Source organism: Oryctolagus cuniculus, chromosome 5, assembly GCF_964237555.1.
Source record: "Oryctolagus cuniculus chromosome 5, mOryCun1.1, whole genome shotgun sequence".
In the NCBI taxonomy this organism is placed as follows: domain Eukaryota; kingdom Metazoa; phylum Chordata; class Mammalia; order Lagomorpha; family Leporidae; genus Oryctolagus; species Oryctolagus cuniculus.
The window spans coordinates 6,537,935-6,555,692 of record NC_091436.1 but is presented as its reverse complement, the minus strand read 5'-3'; the positions used below and the strand labels follow the sequence as shown (position 1 = coordinate 6,555,692).

Below are 17,758 nucleotides of genomic sequence, written 5' to 3'. Positions count from 1 at the left end.
GTAAACAAAACAAAACCCACTGCAATTGGTCAGGATCAACCTGGGTACTGGTTTGGCTTCACATGTCCTGTAAGAAAACATCTGGTGGTCTATTTTTAACACAGTATGGAAAATTACTATTAGTTGACCTGCAGGCATAGCAAAACTCCCTGGGCAGACAGGATGCTAGGGAGCAGGCAACATGCAAGAGGGAATTAAGGCACAGAGAATGGAGGATGAAGGCAACTTTGTAACATGGGTGACATCTGGAAGACTGTATACCCCACAGTACTCAGCCATGGAGGAATCGGAGAGTGACTTGCGTGCCAGGATTTAACTCACTTGCTGTAACTGCTACGGTGTGCCAGCCCATCAGTTACCTGATCTTGCAAGACCATTAATAAATTCTCACTTTCACTATACTCCCTGATCCCAGGTCCATCTCTTGAGTGGACAAGAGCGGGTATTTCCCACAAGTGGGCTACCTAAAGAGCTGGCATGTTGTATCCTAGGGAAATACTGACTCACACCTTTTAGTAGTGTTGCCATTTCATTGGGTGGCAGGCAGTGGAGCCCTGAACTCCCTTACTAGGTGGATCTCCTGAGTCCTTTCACAATGCCCTAGGTTCTCATTCTCCAAGCCATCAGCTCCTCACTTGTGTGCCAAACAAAATGCTTCTTTGTTACCGTCTTGGCCTTAAGGCTGTCACCAGCTTCAATCCAAAGGATGCATCATTCCAATGCTACCCATCATGGTACCTGGGTACTTACCTATACCTGAGCACTTGCCTGTCCCATCCCATTGTCATCTACACCTTCTTGGTGTGCTCAGAGCGCTGTGTTGACCCAATGCCCTGCATCACCTACCTACCGCTGCATCCACCTCATGTTCTGCAGGGTCACTGCATAGAGTTGTGCATTCACTGCCTCATGCTTTATGTTGGGTGTCAGAGACCCTCTTCTCTAAGGAGCCAGAGCTTCAATGTTTCAGGCTGTGTAGCCATTCAGTCTTTAGCACAATTACTCACTTTGCTCCCACCATACAGATGCAATCAGAAGCAACAGAAGTGAGCTGGGTTGGGTTCTGATAAGAAGAATGGGATGGGAGACGGAGTGGGAGATGGGATGGTTGTGGGTGGGAGGGAGGCTATGGGGGGAAAAGCTGCTATAATTCAAAAGTTGTACTTTGAAAATTTATATCTATTAAATAAAAGTTAAAAAAAGACTATATTCACAGACACTGGAATCCAAATTTCACATGAGGTTCATGGGTCCTGCGATATTACCCATCGTTCACTTTCTCCTAACTGTTCCAAAACAGAGGTGCTCTTGGCTGGCAGGCGGCAGAAAACCAAGCAGCAGACTCCACTCCTGCTCCATGTGCATCCTGTCAGTGGGACCACAACCCACCTTTTCACTTCTTTTATTGAGGAGTAACACATTCGCAACCTTGAGTGCACCAATCTTCAACAGTCCGGTGGAGTTTGATGTACACACATACATAACCATGCCAACATTTCACAGATCATGATGTGAAATATTCCCAACAGCTTAGTAGGTTCCTTCTCATTCTCTTCTAAATGTCACCCTAGCAACACCCAATCTCCTTTTGCTACAGAAGCAGTCCCCATGCCTCCTTTCAATAGGACTGAATTAAAGTAACAAAGATGGCGTGGCACCTCCTAAACTCTTACAGAGTAGAAAGAAATCTAGAAGACAACGGCATAATAGAAATAAAGCTTCAGGCATCAGTGCCCATCACTGTCTTCTGTTTCCAGTTATGAGCAACGCATGATCAGAAACACAGAGAGGCTACTCTGGTAGCATGCACTCCTTTTGCTTGGCTGTCTCACGCTGACACCCTTTTCTTACCTGGGCCAAGGTGAGGGTCGCTTGTCTGCAGGTGCCACATTGAACTCTGAGTTTTCCTGGCTGCACTCTTTGACAGGGGCCCTTGCAGTAAACATAGAAGCTGTTGTAGGTTGGCCTACCTGCTGGGAGGAAAAGCAGAAACACAGCCAATCAACTCTGAGTCCAAACAGAGATGAGAAACTCTCTTCAAAAGTTTGTTAGAAGCAAATTTCAGAACTCACTCCTCAGGAACATTTTGAAACATTAGTAGAATAAATGTTCCAATAAGAATACAAGAATTCAATTCAGACAATCTAGTTTTATACTCAAAAAGTAGAAAATCCTTTCTGTTTCATGCCAGCAACCCTGTGCCTTACTCAGCAAAGTAATCAACCTGCCACCAAGAGAGCTGGCCAAGTGCATTTGCAACACAGCAAAGTTAAATGCACTTTATGCTGTTAAAAAAGAATGGAAAACTGAGAGATCACTGCTCCCAAAGTTTGTGTTATGGCTCCGTACAGAGCTGTGAAGGCTCCAGACTCCCCTTCTTAATATCTTATCCATGGAGACAAACCAGCCCACTTCTCACCATCAAGTGATAAGTTCATCATTTGCTGGGTTTCCAGGGAAAGCTTCTCAACACACAGGTATAGGATAAGACAAGAGACCTGAGCCCTGGCAGCTTAACAGACCCAGCAGCCACGTGCAGATGTGTATTTTTTTATTTCATTAATATTCTCTCTCATCACCAAGAATTCATTTAAAAATACATGTTCAAGAGTAAAACCTGAATGACAACAATGAAAACAATTCCATAACCACTTCCAATCATGTTCGCAAATACCACCAAACAGGGACAGGGTTCCTCTGTGTACCGGGGGAGATTTTCTTCAATGGTCTTCATGTCTACAGAGAACTAACTTTACCCAGAAGCACCATCTTTCTAAATGTCCCAGTTTCTAAAACTACTGAATAGTTCCTTCATTTACTACTTACTTTGTTGGTGTTGAGTTACAGCATAAAAGTTTTTTTTTTTTTAATTTTACTATTACCATCGAAGCATCTAGAAATAATATATAACATTTTTAACATTATGAATGAAAATCTTAAGCTTCCAAAATGCTTATTATCTATTTAAAATAATTAATACACAAATAATGAGAAAACAATAAGGAATTCTGAAGTCTTAGGTAGCTCCATTTGTTTCACTAATGCATAAAAGCAGCCTCTGTGGAGGAGGGCTTTGCGGCACAGTGGATGAAGCCACCACTTGGATTGCACACATTTCATACTGGAGTGCCTGGGTTCATGGCCTGTCTATGCTTCCAACTCAGCTTCCTGCTAATAAGCAGCCTGGGAGGCAAGAGGTGATGGTTCAAGAACTTGGGTCCCGCACACAAGTAAGAGATCTGGATGGAGTTCCTGGCTTCTGGCTTCAGCCTGACCCAGCCATGGCTACTGTAGGCATTTAGGGAATGAACCAGTAGATGGAACATCTCTCTCTCTCTCTCTCTGTCGGCCCCCCATATCTCTCTCTCTCTCTCTCTCTCTCTCTCTGTTGTCCTGCCTTTCAAATAAATAAAACATTTCAAAAAAGGGCCCTTGTAAACACACTGTATTGTCATTTGTTTAGTCACCTTTACCAATATTACAGGTGACAATACTTTGTATATAATGTGAAATATAATAAATATATCGTTTAGTAATTCTATCATGTAGTTGCAGTAGATTTTTACAGTTGTTATTCTCCAGAGATTAACACTGAGCTTCCAGTGCAAAGGGGGAGATCAGATATAAATGTATGTTTGCATTGATGACGAACCTCTCCCTCTCACATTTCTGCAGTTTTAATGCTTTAACGAATAAGATATTTGAGTCTATGAAAATCACATCATTAGCCAATAATTGCATAAAACATATTCTTAAGTGCTTGCATCCATCATAAATGTAACACAGAACCATGTATTACCATCATAGAAGTATTTGCACCATAGAAACTCACAGGACATCCAGACCACAAGAACTGTGACAATTTTAGTGTGTTCTAAGAAAGAGCTTCATGAGGGAGGCATGAGCCCTTCCTGTAAAACCTTTGCTAGCAATAGCAACAAATCTTACTTCACAACTTTGTTTAACCTACTGTAGATTAACCAATAAAAAAAAGCAAGAAAAGGACCAGGGAAAACAAAGCTTTCAAAAGAGGTGTCGGGGTGGCAAAGCCACCAGCATTGCTGCAAGAGCAAATGAGTGAGTGTCACGATATTAAAAGCAGTGCCTCAGAATAGCAGGAGACTCAAGGACTCTGCTCTCTCCCTTGGGGAAACACTGTTTCAGCGAGTGCTCTATCCAGGCAGAGTGTGAAGGCCGGGAAACCCTGCCGCCTGTGCAGGCCACAACCTTCACCGAAGTCCTTGAGAAGTTGCTCAGAAAATACTGCAAGCCAATGTCTGTGCCCCAGAAGCATAAAGATGACATGCAATCTATTACACGTTGCTTCCCAGAGCCAGCTCAAGTTGGGGATTAATAACCAGTCTAAGGAAGATCAAGGTCAGGCCAGTCCTGGCTGCGGCACATTGCAAGCTGTTGGTTTCACTCGACCAAGCAGCTGGGCTGCGGGTAAACCTTGAGCACTCCCTTTCGGGTGCCTTCCCCTCCTGTTTGGCTACACAACACAATTTAACTTTGGCAAGCTTCTCTGTGTCACGCTGCGGCCTGCAGAGTACTGGATAGAAATACGAATAATACTGGATAGAAATACGAACAAATAACCCCCTGACAGTTTTCTGGGCAATGTTCCTGCTGGCCTGGCCAGAGGGCCTAAGGCAGGAACTCTTGCATATGGGGTCATAACTCCTAAAGGAACGGCAAGGTGGTTGGATGAGTGACCTGAAAAGCCTAGAAGGGTATATGGCTGCCCCTGGCCAATAACATGAATCTCCCTTTCATTTTTTGGGGGGGCCTTAAAATCCCTTTTCTTTCCTAATTCACTTTTCTGTTTGGTAGTTCCCTTCTTTAACCTATATAGTCAGAATAGCTTATATTTGTGTTTATAAGAGTTCCTTCTTTTTATCAAATAAGTTCCAAGCTTAGAAAAATATTTGTAAAATTATAAAACAATCCCATTATTCATTGTGACCCATCAATTGTGAGTACTTTGCCACATTTGGGTGGACTCTCTGTGTGAGCCTTTGTGCATAAATACAGATATACACTTTACCAGGCTGCAGCATCTGGAATTAAGTTGCAGACCTCACTCTTTCAACACCCTAAAAACAAGCACTTCTTTTCATATTAAACCACAGAGATGTTTAAGTCAGTTGGTTATTTCAGTAGTTCTACTCATAGACGTACCAAGTGCACATTGGGCATATTATACAGAGCAATTACAGTGGTTTGCAATATGTTAAGAGGGGTCAAGCCCTAATAGTGGGCTCACTGGTCAAACCAGTCTCTGAAATGCTCCTAGAGAGCCTGCTCATGATTAATAAGTTCTTCCAAGTCCTCCAAGTCATGAACAAGCTCCCATAACCATCCTATCCATGCCAGGAAAGTTAATCTGCTCATGCGATGCTTTTCACCAGTAAGGGACACTAAACTCACTCGGCAGTTCATTCTTCTTGTGCAAAGAAGTTAAAAGCACAGTCAGTTCAGGGCCCTTCACAAGGGTGAGCCACCCAGGGGCCACCCACGGGGTCCCCACCTTTCCTTCACATTTTAGTCCCATCATCTTGAGTTTGGCTCATCCACTCTGCCTTGTTAACAAGCCCAGGCTCAATGCTCCTCTCTCCCCTTTTCTTTTCTTTTTCTAAAGAATCACTGAAAGCATGAACATGCCCAGTGTACCAAGTACAGGGCATTAAAAAAGAATATCTGTTATTTGCTTTGGTTTTTCTCTTTTTGAAAAGCCAGCATAATCATCGAAGTTATCATTTTTCTTTTAAGTATTTTAGATAATGGGCTGAAGGCCTGGAGACACTGTTTTGATAAGACATATGGATACTTAGGAAAAGCCATTCTGGATCCTAATGAAACTTTTCATTAACCTCTGAAGTTCCCATCACTGACTGTCGCAGAGCATCAAGGATTTAATTGCCTGCGTGATTAGTCTCCTAGGGAGGGAGAGGATGACATTTAACATACTTGATACCTAGACAAAATAGTGTTCAGAATGGATGGGTTATAAAAGAGTAGGGCAGCAAGGGCACAACTGATTTAGAATGATACGTGCCACATATGAACATAGTGAAACAGCGCAACAAGGCTGTCTGAGAGAGCTTTCTCTACGGGTGGACGTCTGTGCCATCGGCACTACCCTGCACACATGTGTATTACATGTCACCATTAGCCACATGTGGCTGTGGAGAGCTTGAAACCAGACGAGGAATGACTTCCCTTCATTAACTTTGAGGAACTTATGTTTAAATAGCTGCAAGTGGGCAGCACAGAAGAGAATGAAGAACCAGGCTCGGGCTGCCCCTCCCTCCTTTCCTCTACAGGCGTGCAGACAACAAGCAACGCTAGGGAAACCCTTCTGGCATCCTGAGAAGCATGACAGCTTGTGCTTAACTGTGCTGATATAAAAGCCAGCGTTAGTAAAAGAGGGAGGTCTGAAATTGAGGCTCTACAGTTGGGTCAGGTGAGTGGCGATGGGGAGTGTTGAGGACAGCACGGCTGTTGTGCTGCTGTGTGCCCATTCCCCACCCCAAGGGTGTCTGTTCTCCACACATGCATGGGCCACACTCGGGCCATCTTCACTTCCACCTGCAACTTTGAAATCCAACCCATACTTTCAAGGTCTAGCTGGCATGACACTACTTCCTGTAAGAATTCCCCGTAAAGATAGGCCATTTTCCTAAACAGCAATATGTATGAGTAGGAGAGGAACCAGTGTGGTCTTATCACCTTCCAACAGTTTAACCATCCCGGTACCACAGAATGGGCACTAGGGAAGACGTCCCTAGTGTGAAGCATCCTTCACAGCCTTTGCCAATCCTCCCATGTTGCCTAGGGATGCTCTTAGTAGTTCCAGTTCCTTCCCTCTTGCCTAGATTTGTCCTTGTTTCTTAATATCAAGGATGGCACTTCTGTATGTGCCATTAATTCCACTATCACCCTCAACTTATCCCCTCTCCTGGCCACTTAGTAACCTGAGTCGTGGCCATCACCTACAAACCTGTGCAACAGAATTATTGCTGTGATTTCAACAGCTGTGACAGGGATCTGGCCAGAGACAGCTGCAGAGGCTCTGAGAACCTTCTTCCCCATCATTTGCCAGAATTAGTGCTGTTGTACTTCTGGATGGTGGCCCTTCAGTCAAGGCTTGACCATGTTAGCTGAAATATAGACCTTGTGGACCAAGTAGACAATAAGAAAATAACAAGTGAACAAAATCAGTATTCATTCTGAAGTCCAGCAGGCTCACCTTTGTACACTGTGGAGAGAGAATCTATTCTTCCTCATAGTGACCGTAATTATTCATTAGTTCTAGTTTTTTTTATTTAAGGTAAACAAATTTCATGTATTTTATATATACAATTTAGGAACATACTGATACTTCCCACCCTACCCTCCCTCCTGCCCATGCTTCCGCCCTTCCTCCTCCTTCCTCTCTTATTCCCTTTCAATTTTTACAATGATCTACTTTCAGTTTACTTTATAGTCATAAGGTTAACCCTACACTAAGTAAAGAGCTCAACAAATAGTAAGAAGAAAAAACAATATTCTAGTTTTAACAATGCATACAGTATTAGTCTGAAATGGCTCCACACAAAATCCATTTAATATGAACTCTCTGAATCACCTCTTCTGCACAAGCTTACTTTGGGTAATCAGAATGATTACCACATGTGGCTAATGGTGACATGAACTGATCACGCCCAGTTCAATCTACTATAAATTACTGGAGAAGAGAATAGCTAAACTGAGCAGGTGAAACTCAGCCTTCATTATCTCACTGGAAATCCTTTGCTATCTTCCTCTTGAGAGCCACCATTTGCACTCTCGGGAAATCACTTAGCCGAATGAGGTACCCAACCACCCCCACACCTGCTCACCTCACAGCTTGTGAGGTGACTACTGTCCTGCATGCCACTGGGGTGGTTTGCTCCTTCCCTCATGTTTCCTGGACACTATGAGGCCCCAGCCCAGGAAGCCTCACATACTTAACACACCCATCCTGCCTTTCTATGGATACAACCTCCCCACATGAACACTTCACTTGACTTTTTTCTGTTCCAAATAGCTACTGAAGTTCCTTGAATTTAGTAAACAGTCAATAAATACTTGCTAGGTCAAAGCATTCTCCTATATTTGAAATGTTCTCAAAATTGGAGCAGATATGGTAGTGTAAGGGCCAAAAAGTAACATAAAAAGAACGCAACCACAATTATCAAATGTTCAGGACACCTTCCTACCAGCCAAACTCACTGGACCAACTTCACACACTCTTAGTAATGATACATGATCACATCTGGAATCAAGAGCATTAACTCTGGCTTATCATAAAAAATGATACATAGGATGAATAAAACATTTCATACAGAATTAGATAAAATTAAATGTTAAGGGGATGAAGGAAGATTCTGAAAATTGATCATGTTGAGATATTTAAGGAAGACAGCTATCACATAAACACTTTTCACACCAGTCCTGTCTAATTGGCTACTGCTTCTGGCTGAATCCAATTGCACTATTCCATGCTTTAACACGTCTGAGACTTAGGTCATGTGGAGTAACCAAGGTTATGCCATATTACAAATAACTCAGAATTACATAACCAGCCAGCTCATGTACATTTAAAACATGAGTAGCAGTCTCCAAGGAAAAGCTACTCTTAAAAGTTATAACTTAATTCCCAGTTTTTGAGCAAGCTTTTTAATTAATGTGTCTTCACAAGAATTTCATCTGGCAAGGAAAAAGTGTTGAGTAAATCTAATGCTTTTGCCTGCTTTGTTGTTGTTGTTACCAATTTATTTATTTGTTTATTCATTTTGTGAGTAACAATGAAGCCTCTTGTGCCAAGACAAAACTGTAAAGTGAAACATGATTTAAGGATTAGGTTTAAATAAATAACAAGATTCAAAGCCAAATAGAGTAAGTTTAGTTTCTTTTTCTTCTCAGAAATGGTCAGGGAGCAGGACAGAGTGAAGATTGGTGCCAGCAAAGTACAGCACTCTCAAAAGCAGACCAAACACCTATGGTCAAATTTAAATGGAAGAAAGCATGGGCCTAAATGTGTACACAAACATCTCCAGAATGGAATCTCTCCAGTCAAGATGTCTGTCTAGGCTTAAAGAGGCAGCCCCATGACACCAGCCTTGCTTTGTCTCCTCGGGCAAACCACTGGACCCTCAGTGAAAAACAGAGATGATGACAGCTTCTCACTCACAGACTGCTGCCAAGACTGGACTGAGTAGTGGGGGAGGTGTCTGTGCAGTGTGAGGATGCCAGCTGGGCCTCTCCTGTCCTATTTCGCAGCGCCTGAGTTCCAGCTTCCTGCTGATGTGTGCCCTCAAGGCAGCAGGTGATGGTTCAAGTGGTCGCGTCCCTGCCACTCAAGCGGGAGACTTGTACTGAGGTTCCAGCTTCCAGTTTCACACCCAGCCCCAGCTGTTGTAGGCAACTGCCCAGAATGTGGGCACTCTGTCTCCCTCTAACTCTCAATAATAAACACATAGTAAAAATACAGACATGTATACAAGTATGTACATATATAAATATAAACAAATAATTAGGCTGGTGCCGCGGCTCACTAGGCTAATCCTCCGCCTTGTGGCGCCGGCACACCGGGTTCTAGTCCCAGTCGGGGCGCCGGATTCTGTCCTGGTTGCCCCTCTTCCAGGCCAGCTCTCTGCTGTGGCCAGGGAGTGCAGGGGAGGATGGCCCAAGTGCTTGGGCCCTGCACCCCATGGGAGACCAGGATAAGTACCTGGCTCCTGCCATCGGATCAGTGCAGTGCGCTGGCTGCAGCGCGCCGGCCGCAGCGGCCATTGGAGGGTGAACCAACGGCAAAGGAAGACCTTTCTCTCTGTCTCTCTCTCTCTCTCTCTCTCACTGTCCACTCTGCCTGTCAAAAAAAAAATAAATAAATAATTAAGTGAATCACTCAATGCAGTATCTGACACAGAGGCAGTATTCAATGTGGTAGCCTTCTGTATTTTCTGCCCCATTTAGTTTTTTTTATTTTTTAAAGATTTACCTATTTATTTGAAAGTCGAAGTTACAGAGAAAGAGAGAGTGACAGAGAGATCTTCTGTTGACTAGTTCTCTCTCCAGAAGGCTTCAATGGCCATCAATGGGCCAGACTGAAGCCAGGAGCTTCTTCCACATCTTGCATGTACGTAGCAGGGGCCCAAGCAGTTGGGCCATTTTCCTTTGCTTTTCCCAGGCCATCAGCAGGGAGCTGGATTGGATGTGGAGCAATGGGGAACCGGCACCCACATGTGCTGCTGGCATTGCAGGTGGAAGCTTTACCCACTACTCCACAGAGCTGGCCCCTGCCCCAGGCATTTAGAATTCAAGCTTCTACCATGATATTCAGACTTCCTACTTCCTCACATGGTCTTTCTTGCACAGTATTTCTATCTTAAACCTATCCTAGATTTTTTAAAGTTTTTTTTTTTTTTTTTTTTTTTTACTTGAAAGGCAGAGAGAGAGAGAGAGACAGAGAGAGAGAATCTTCAATCCACTGGTTCACTCCCCACATGGAACTGCAGGGGTCGGGCTCATCTGAAGCCAGGAGCTTTTTCTGGGTCTCCCATGTAGGTGGGTGCAGGGGCCCAAGTACCTGGGCCACCTTCTGCTGCTTTCCCAGGTGCATTAGCAGGGAGCTGGATCAGAAGTAGAGCAGCTAGGACATCAACTGGCACCCATATGGGATGCCAGCATTGTAGGCAGTAGCTTTACTCGCTATTCCAAAATGCCGGCCCCTTTCCTAGAAGTAGCTTAGATATAATTCTTAAATAATTCTTCTTAAAATTGCTATATATCCAAACAAATCCTTTGCAACTGAATATTTAATGCTATTATGGAACATAAACCATGATGGAAAGTCCCTAAATTGATTTAAAATTTACCAGAATCACGTCTTTCCATAAATCACAATTTTTATTATGGTGCAAGGTATCTAGGGGAATGACAGGAAGATTATGACCAGAAAAGAGTAAACAATTATACAGATACAGGCTAGTGGATAAGATTTTTCAAGCAAGCTGGTGCCCTCTTAAGAAATTAAGCTTATCTACCCAAAATAAAAACGGCTGTTTATCCTTGGCTGTGAAATGGCACTGAAGGGGATTCAAACGAGCTCTAAAATTTCATGATAAAGGCAGACTTGCTAAACAAGCATCTATTCTTGGATGGAAGGGCATGATTACCACCACTGTATACCTGAGGGAACCCCCGCTCAGGGCTGAGTGGTGTCCCCTAGCCAGCAATAGGGCTAACCAGAGATTTGGATATAAGCTTTTCTGATGACAAAGCATGGGCTCTTGCCTCACCACGTGGCAATCACTAGGAGTCCCAGGTGGTTTGCTCCCCACTGTAGGGCATTGATTCCGGGGCTGCTAGGAAGTGGCACTCGATTGCGGGCTGGCAGTTACCCACCACTGCCAGCAATCACAGGCATGGCTGCCGCACCAGCCTCCCCAGTGCCACTGCCCGCCTCCTGTCGCGCTGCACTGAGTGTTCATGGAAATTTCCATGAGTGTCTCACAGTGCAGAAACTCAGCAAGCATCTGCACGCCAGGCAATTACAAGGAGGGATATTAAATCTCATGTTAAGGGTTAGCACAGAGTCTACGAATTAAATGTTATACCAAGAAATGGCTATTTATGCCATGACCTGAGGGTCCTCTGAATTTCTTATTTATGTGTAAAGAAGTGGTACTTTGCTTGTTCTTTAAAAAGCAATCTTAAGATTCTAATTTTAAAGGCTGTCAGTGTTAGAGAATGAGAATTGTGACGTAAATGAGCACAGAGGGGGATGGCATTAATCAGGGAGCATAGCAAACAAGGTGTGAGTCTGTACACTCCCACATTGCTCACTTGATTTCACCCTCTGTAGCCAGTATAATTAGCTTCAGTTAAATATTTTCTTTAAGTATAATATTTCCTTTCTTCACTATTGCTACAAAATAAGCCTTTTATAAATATGATGCATCTCTTATTTTTGCTTGTACCAAAGAATAAGAAAAAACATACAATGTTGAAAAACCTGATTCTTTTCAGTATTGACTTCAAAAAACTATCATTGGTAAGAGAAATTCTACTACTTCTCAAAATATGAGAGAAATTATTTTTCTTTAAGGAAACAGCGACTAGTTGGGAATGCATGATGATGTCATTATAGCAGGAGATATTTTTTTTAAATTGTATTTGTTTTGTTTATTTGCAAGTCAAAGAGAAGGGTAAAGCTCTCATCTGTTGATTCACTCCCCAGATGCCCACAACAGCCAGGGCTGGATCAGACTGGCTGGAGTCTGGATCTTCCAAGTAGGTGGTAGGGACACAAACACTTAAACCATCAGCTGTTGTCTTCCAGGGTACAAATTAGTAGAAAGCTGGAGTGGGACGCAGAGCCAGGACTCAAGCCCAGGTACTTCAACACGGGGCGTGGAAGTCTAAAGCAGCATCTTAACTGCCACGCCAAGCGCCTACTCTGATTCTTTTCTTACCTTACTCGATGCTGATAATATCATGACTGATGTTGGCTTCTGAAAACACACATTGGAATCACTCTGGCTAGAACATTCTTCATAGGGGTTCAAGGGCCATGCAGGTCCTTCTAGGTCATGGGTTCTGGACTGAAATGACCTCTGAAGACCCGGTTATGTCCTAGTTATGCATCATGCCCAACTCAGTGTCCTCTTATCTCCGGCTGAACACTGCACACTGAAGCACCCTACTTCTGTAGTGGAAGATCTTCATGCATTTACAACGTCAAGGGCAATATCTAGCTTTCAGAATTTACAAAATCTTGTCTACCTAAAAGGAGAGGTTGGTTTGGGGAAGGGACATTTGGTGGCAAGAAGGGGTGGTAATTCTAAGGAAACAAGAGTAGTAGAATCATCACTATTCCAGCCAGCAACAACATGGAAAGAAATCTCACATGCACTGGACAGCGCAGAACATGAGAAAATAACAAAACAAGACAAACAATTTAAGCATAGCAGCTTTAAAGTTTAAGAACAGCACTGACATATTCGGGTACATCAGGAAGGGCATTCACAACAGGGCATGGCCCCAGCCATCTTAGAACAGCAGAAAGTAAAGCCCCAGCACGCAGACAAGAACACACACTTTCATCATGGACTCTTATGTTGAAGTTCTTTGAGGCTGTACTGCAGAATCGACCTTGCATCACACTCCCTTGACTCTATAGTCTATCCAGGTGCATGTACCCCCACCTCTTGGAACCCTTTGGACTTTAGGGGCCAGAAGGGAGGTCTGTATCCCTCATCAAAAGGCACTTGCTTAGTGTTAGGAAGTAGCACCAGAAACATTGTCTAGTGTCTCTAATGAGAGTTTGCTTTGGGTCTCTGGTGGCACAGCACACAGACATTCCCATGGAAATCAAGTCCCCACAGAGTACCCATGAAACAAACAGGCACAATCACTAAGGGAAAGGTAGCTTAGAGGCGGGATAATCCAGACTCCAATTCCACGTTGTCTCAGTGTGTTATCTCAACTTTCACATCATGGGCATCCTCAGAGTTTGGTGAGCATAATCGATTCTCCTGTGAGCCAGGCAACACAGAACCTCAAGCTGCCTCCTCCCCCAGCTCCCTCCATGCCTCACTGTCTCACAGAGGCTCCCAAGCTCATTCTCTCACCTGCTGCCCACACCCGGTGTCCTGCCCCAGAAGCCTCCACAGTTCCCCAAAGCTCCCCAGGAGCTCTCCCTCCCTGTATTTTGTTCCACTCCAAGCAAGGAAACTCCCAAATTGCTACAGACAATTATCTTCTAGAAGCATACTGTACCATCTACTTTGACAAATGCAGAAAGGCCCTCAATTTTGTTTCCCTACAGCATCCATTGGGGGCTGGCGATCTAGCATCTGTGGTCCCTGAATAGAGCTGGAGGAGGGCCAGGCAAGAGAGTTAACAAAGTATTGGTTCTATCCACATGTAAAGACACTTGTATACTTTGTGTCTCACTACAAAATAGATTTCTATTGCTTTCTAGATTTTTGTCACTTATTATTAAAAACAATGTCCTTAGAATGTACATTATTTAAGAGCTTAAAAATAATCACCAAAAATGGTTTTATTTTGGCTGAAATTCTTTAGTATGACCTCCTTACAATCTATGCTCAAGCTTCTCCCCAGACTTAATGACTACTGCTCGTTCTTGCATCCTGTACAAGTAATTGGACTGGAATGTTCGCATTCTCTGGCCTCCACAGCCGTCTTCAGCCTTGACCTAACACCTTCAGCAGGAAGTCTCTCCCAATATTAAGGACAGGGGCACATGTCAAACCTGACTTCCTCACTGAGATGCCTGCCTCCTGTTTCACTCCACAATAGGCAGTCATCGATCCTTATGGCATCTTGCACTTGGTTCATTTGGCTTGCATGGGTAGTCTGACTTACAATGGTAACTGTACTGTATGGTTTGTTCCTTTGTTGGACTAGAGTTTCTGTCTTCTTCATCTCTATATCTCAGAGTGTGGCAAGCAGTAAGAAAACCAATAATACTCAGACTTGGCATAGTATTATTCATAGGAAGGATGAAAAATACATATTAAATAAGCAAAAACAAATTACTGAAATGTTTATATTTCACCAAACTTTCAGTTTTAGGGCTCTAATACTTCCCCATTCTCTTCACTGTTACCCGACTTGCCCATGCTAGTGCGTGTTTCTTCTTAATGGCTCTTAACTTCATGATATTCATTTGTTCCTACCACTTAAAAAATCCTCAACCCCCATACATCCTGAGAGGCACAAATTATATGGACACCTCCATTTGCATATTAGAAATATTTATGAAAACTATGTGGCAAGTACTGACTTTGGCATTTTAATTTTATTATCATAAATGAAGTTTCACCAACAATCATGAAAGATTTTTAAAGTAACACTAGCTGCACTCATCAATGCTAATATTTATTAATTTTTATTTATTTGAGAGGCAGAATGACACACACACACACACACACACACACATACACACAGAAAAAGACAGTCCCATTCATTGATTCACTCCCCAAATGCCTGTGATGATAGCAGCTGGTCCAGGGACAAAGCCCGGAGTGGAAACTCAATCCAGTTTTCCTGTACGGTTGTCAGGAACCCAGTCATTTGAGCATCACTGCTGCTCCCCATGGTCTACGTTAGCAGGAAGTCAGGGTCACATGCCAGAACATCTACACCAGCACAATTCTCTTAGACCAATGTTTCCTGAAACAGAAAAGAGTTGATTTTCTCTGCCTTTTGGAATGTAGATTGATAAGCAATGTCACCTATTACATTATGGTAAGCCACGTGTATCTGGTAAAAACAGTTAGGCCCAGTATGTCTTGGTGCACGTGTCCTGTGGATCATCCTGGTTAGCAACCCTCTCATTTACTCTCCTTCACCTCCAGTAATTTCCTAACAGGTCACCCTGCCTTAGACTCTCTACATCTAATCAGTTCTCTAAACTGTTTTCTGATTGATTTCCCTAAAGTAAGTCTCAATCATATCATTCTCCATAAATGTCTCCTCATAGTCTCTTTTTTAATTTTTTTTAGAAATCTTTTATTTAATAAATGTAAATTTCATAAGTACAGCTTTTGGAATATAGCATTCTTCCCCCATACCCGCCCACCCAACCCCACTCCTGTCCACCCAACCCCACTCCCGTCCCACCTCCTACTGTCTCCTATCCCATTCTTCATTAAGATTTATTCTTTTTGCTATTTTCTTATTCTACTCATATTCTCTTGAGTAGGATTTAATTCACTGCTCAGTAAACTTAACATCATCATTGTTCACATGAAATATACTTTTCCATTCTTACCTTCTGATCTCTCTCCAGGTTCAACCTGAACTGAAACCTCATATGACTACTTTTCCACTCAATTGTCAGAATAATTACTTGAAATTTGGAAACAGGGCAATAAAAAAAAAATAGACAACAAGGCCTTTCATAGGACCAAAACATCATGAGGTCGGAGCCATTCGAAGATCCCCTAGGGAGTGCTGCACAGAAGGACTGCTGCAATGTTGGAATGTTTCCCTGTGACATCCTACAGGACCCGCAATTGGCCACAAATGGCTTCTGAGCAATGAAATGGGGTACCTGCAACTGAGAAACTAATTATTTCACGTACTTTTTACATTTACTCAATTTTAATAATTTGGGCTGTGGTCATCCAAATTTTGACAATGTAGGTCCAAGGTAATGTATCCATTGGTTAATACAAATTGAAAGTTCCAGACCTAGTGAGATGACTTGTAAATTTGTAGGTTTTTTTTTTGTCCAGGCGATATGCAAATAGTTTCTGTCCAGTGAAATACACTACCATAAATGTATGCCCAATTGTCCGCTTCTTTATAGATAAACAGACAGGTACGCAGGTAGATAAATAGATTCCTACTATCTCAGTGCTCTCTGAATTGGTCATTATATCTTATGTCCTATATTAATTTATAGGTTAAATAAAATAGATTCTTACTTGCATGTATCAATTTTGTATTGTCTTGAGAGTCACGTTTTACTCTTAATACTTCAACATCTTATTTTTAAGTGGAGGAAAGATAAAGGGTCTAGCTTTGGGCTGTCTCTCAGTGGGTCTACAATAAACATTCACACATCTTCCTTCCCCTGAATTTCTGACAGTAACATGTAAAAATATGTCACTTCTTCCTGTTTCTACATGCCCTAAATCCCCTTCCCCCATATTCTGGGACCCAGATGTACCACCTCCTACAGGAAGACTTAACTGATTCATCCTTCACATGTAAGCCCTCTACCTCTCACTTCCCATCACACATTAGTTAGATCTTCAGGGTAGTTAAATACTTTCTGTCCCACTACAACCCATAGATATTCTTTTTTGAGAGAAAATGTGACATTTTACTGCATTCTCCCTAACATCAATGAATGAAAATAGCAAATATTATGTGGAAGAATGAAGCTACTAAACTTAGAAACTAACATTGTAGTCTAAGAAATTCTTTTTAGGTTGCAAAAACTGAAATTACAATAAACTGACCTTACAATAACTTAATCTCTGTTACAATATAATGACGAACATTCTTCCAAGCCCATTAAAATGACATGCAGGTTGATAATTATTTTTACAGTGTCAGGATTCTAAAACTAAATGTTTCTCAGCTCCTGCTATTTGGCAATGCTAAATGAATGTTGTCAAAAGATTAAATATAAATTGGTTATAAATCTTCATTTAACTACATCATGCAAGGAAGGTTACATTGCAACAGTCATGTCTGTATCATTAAGAAAATGAAGAGTCTTATTTTAATAGTTTTAAGACTACTGGAATTATTGTTTATTCGACATAATTGGCTTCAGAGTTGAGGATGAAGCCCCTGATGGCCATCACTGAATTCATGAGCCAGGCTGAAATGCAGCAGAGGACGATGAACTGAGCTGTCTGAACTCCAAAGTGGGCGGAGTGGCATCTTCTCCACTGGCAGCCACCATATGCAGCTTATGTGGCCATCGCCCGAGGCTCCCTCTGCTTTTCTGACTAGATTTTCCAAACTGATTGAAGAATCTGATTTCAGAAAACAGTCCTTTTTATACCCAGTGTGCTGAGCCTTCCAGGCAGTGACCTGAGGATTGATCACCTGTCCCAACCATCTGGTGCCTTGGAAGTGATCTTGTTAGAATCTCACACAGGGCTTCTCTGAAACTCCACCGATGGACTTGAACTTGAAAGCCGCCCTGCCACGCAGCCAGGAGAGCCTGATGCACAGC

The 17,758-nt window shown here is 42.7% G+C and overlaps 1 protein-coding gene across 8 annotated transcripts in view; it reads right to left on the bottom strand.

The window, feature by feature from the left end:
• PRKN (parkin RBR E3 ubiquitin protein ligase) overlaps positions 1-17,758 on the bottom strand; it is a 1,400,595-nt gene that overhangs the window by 846,409 nt on the left and 536,428 nt on the right. For all 8 annotated transcript variants that reach the window (XR_011388432.1, XM_051855168.2, XM_051855165.2 and 5 more), the window contains one exon: positions 1,852-1,970. Coding sequence is in view for 7 of the 8 variants with exons in the window: in XM_051855168.2 (XP_051711128.2) it covers positions 1,852-1,970 (119 nt within the window). In the remaining variant the exon portion in view is untranslated. The remainder of the gene's footprint in view (positions 1-1,851; positions 1,971-17,758) is intronic.